Raw genomic sequence first — 1,973 nt, 5'->3', positions numbered from 1 at the left:
TCCCAAATATTGAGATGTCCCTCATTAACCACAAATTAAATTTCTTTTTAGTTTTCTCAATAATTGGTTCAAAATTTAACTGACTCCTATATTTTTCGTTTTTACAAAGTATTACACCTAAATATGTTAATTTATGTTTAACTGGAATATTCTCTATTTCTGAAGAGGAGCAATCTTTGAGGGGAAATAATACAGATTTATCTAAATTCATTTTAAGGCCTGAAACACCAGTGAATTCCTCAATATATCTAATTATTTTTGGTACTTCAAATTTGTTTTTCAAAAACACTGTAGTGTCATCAGCAAACTGGCTAAGTTTAAACTGTACACCTAAAGCTGTGATACCATTAAATTGATTTCTTTTTATATGCGATGCTAAAACCTGAGTGACTAACAAAAATAAAAAAGGAGAGAGAGGGCATCCTTGCCTAATGCCACGATGAATATCAAATCTTTGTGAGGTACCATGAGCAAGTTTGACAGAACTATTACACCCACTAATTTGCGGTTGAATTCTGTCATTTTGAACGTTCTTACGTGACGTCATGTTGAGGGGGCGTGTCATCGCGCGTTCAGCCGGCGTACAGACGTAAAACAGCAACTGGAACAGCGTGGACATGTAAGTACTGTGTTTGACACTTTTACAGCTCTTAATTTAGTTTCCGACAGCAGTCCAACTTATCGTTCGTTGTAAATTCGAAACTTAAACAGATCAACTATGTTAAACTGTTGAAGATTTACATTTAAATTCGTAAACTAAATGTAGACTTGAATGAGTTTATCTTATTGTTGTTGTAGTCTATTGATCATTTTCCCACAAATACATTCTATGGTGTCTGATACTGGAAATACGTTTATAAAAAGCAGCGTGGACATGTAAGTACTGTGTTTGACACTTTTACAGCTCTTAATTTAGTTTCCGACAGCAGTCCAACTTATCGTTCGTTGTAAATTCGAAACTTAAACAGATCAACTATGTTAAACTGTTGAAGATTTACATTTAAATTCGTAAACTAAATGTAGACTTGAATGAGTTTATCTTATTGTTGTTGTAGTCTATTTATCATTTTCCCACAAATACATTCTATGGTGTCTGATACTGGAAATACGTTTATAAAAAGCAGCCCCCCCAAAAAAATCACTCGTTACAACGTGTTCACAAACCAGCCTAACTAGTTCTACTTGAACGAGGCTTGTAGCAAAACCCTAAAAATCTCAGAACCACAAAAATGATACAGAAATGTACTGACATCTCAGGTTGTTTTAACAAGTGAGATACTGACAAATAACATGCAACTTTTAATAATAAAATAAAATAAAAATGCTGTTTAAAATAGTTTAAGATCAGATGACATTGTTCACTATCGCTGATGTGGCATGACAGTTTCGCATGCATATATCAAATAAGACTTTTAATACCAAGTAATGAACATTTGAGGAGTAAACTGAATGCAACGCAATACAGTATGTCAATATGGTCTCTAAATGTAAATGTCTTGTATTAGCAATGTTTCAAAGTTTGGAGCAACTTCCAACAGATCTCTAATACTTTAATTCAAATAAATAAATAACTTTCGGGTTGAATAGCTCTGCTCTCAACCACTAAAATAAGGAAATAACTTTTACTGTACCTTGTGATCACACTGCAAATAAGCGATGTTCTTCATCAGTATTTTTGTCTTGTTTTCCAGTGCAAATGTTTAAAGATTCTTATATCAAGATACATTTACCTGAGAAGCAAATTGACATAAGAAGCCTTGAGTTTGGGATTAAAACGAACAATCTGCTTAATTCAAAGGGAAAACAAGTTTTCATACTCCACTGACAGATATTTGTTCTTGTTTTAAGCATAAACCCACTTCACAGAAAACAAGACTTCATATGTTCACTTTGCATCTCAAGTAAATGTATCTTAATTTAAAGGAACACTCCACTTTTTTTTGAAAATAGGCTCATTTTCCAACTCCCCTAGA

General features: G+C 33.1%; 1 protein-coding gene across 2 annotated transcripts in view; it reads left to right on the top strand.

Moving 5' to 3' along the window:
• The first annotated feature begins 547 nt into the window (after positions 1-547).
• Positions 548-1,973, top strand: part of LOC107757799 (protein THEM6-like) — a 3,968-nt gene continuing 2,542 nt past the window's right edge. Inside the window, exon 1 of one of the 2 annotated variants that reach the window (XM_016575377.1) lies at positions 548-619. In XM_016575377.1, coding sequence (XP_016430863.1) covers positions 618-619 — 2 coding nt within the window. In that variant the 5' untranslated portion in view covers positions 548-617. Of the gene's footprint in view, positions 620-868; positions 877-1,973 lie in introns of those variants that run through there. The other variant, XM_016575378.1, reaches the window with a different exon arrangement.

The sequence above is a fragment of the Sinocyclocheilus rhinocerous genome, unplaced genomic scaffold (assembly GCF_001515625.1).
Source record: "Sinocyclocheilus rhinocerous isolate Xijiao unplaced genomic scaffold, SAMN03320098_v1.1 scaffold112, whole genome shotgun sequence".
Taxonomy (NCBI): domain Eukaryota; kingdom Metazoa; phylum Chordata; class Actinopteri; order Cypriniformes; family Cyprinidae; genus Sinocyclocheilus; species Sinocyclocheilus rhinocerous.
The sequence above is the reverse complement of the archived record's forward strand: the minus strand, read 5'-3'. Positions and strand labels throughout refer to the sequence as shown.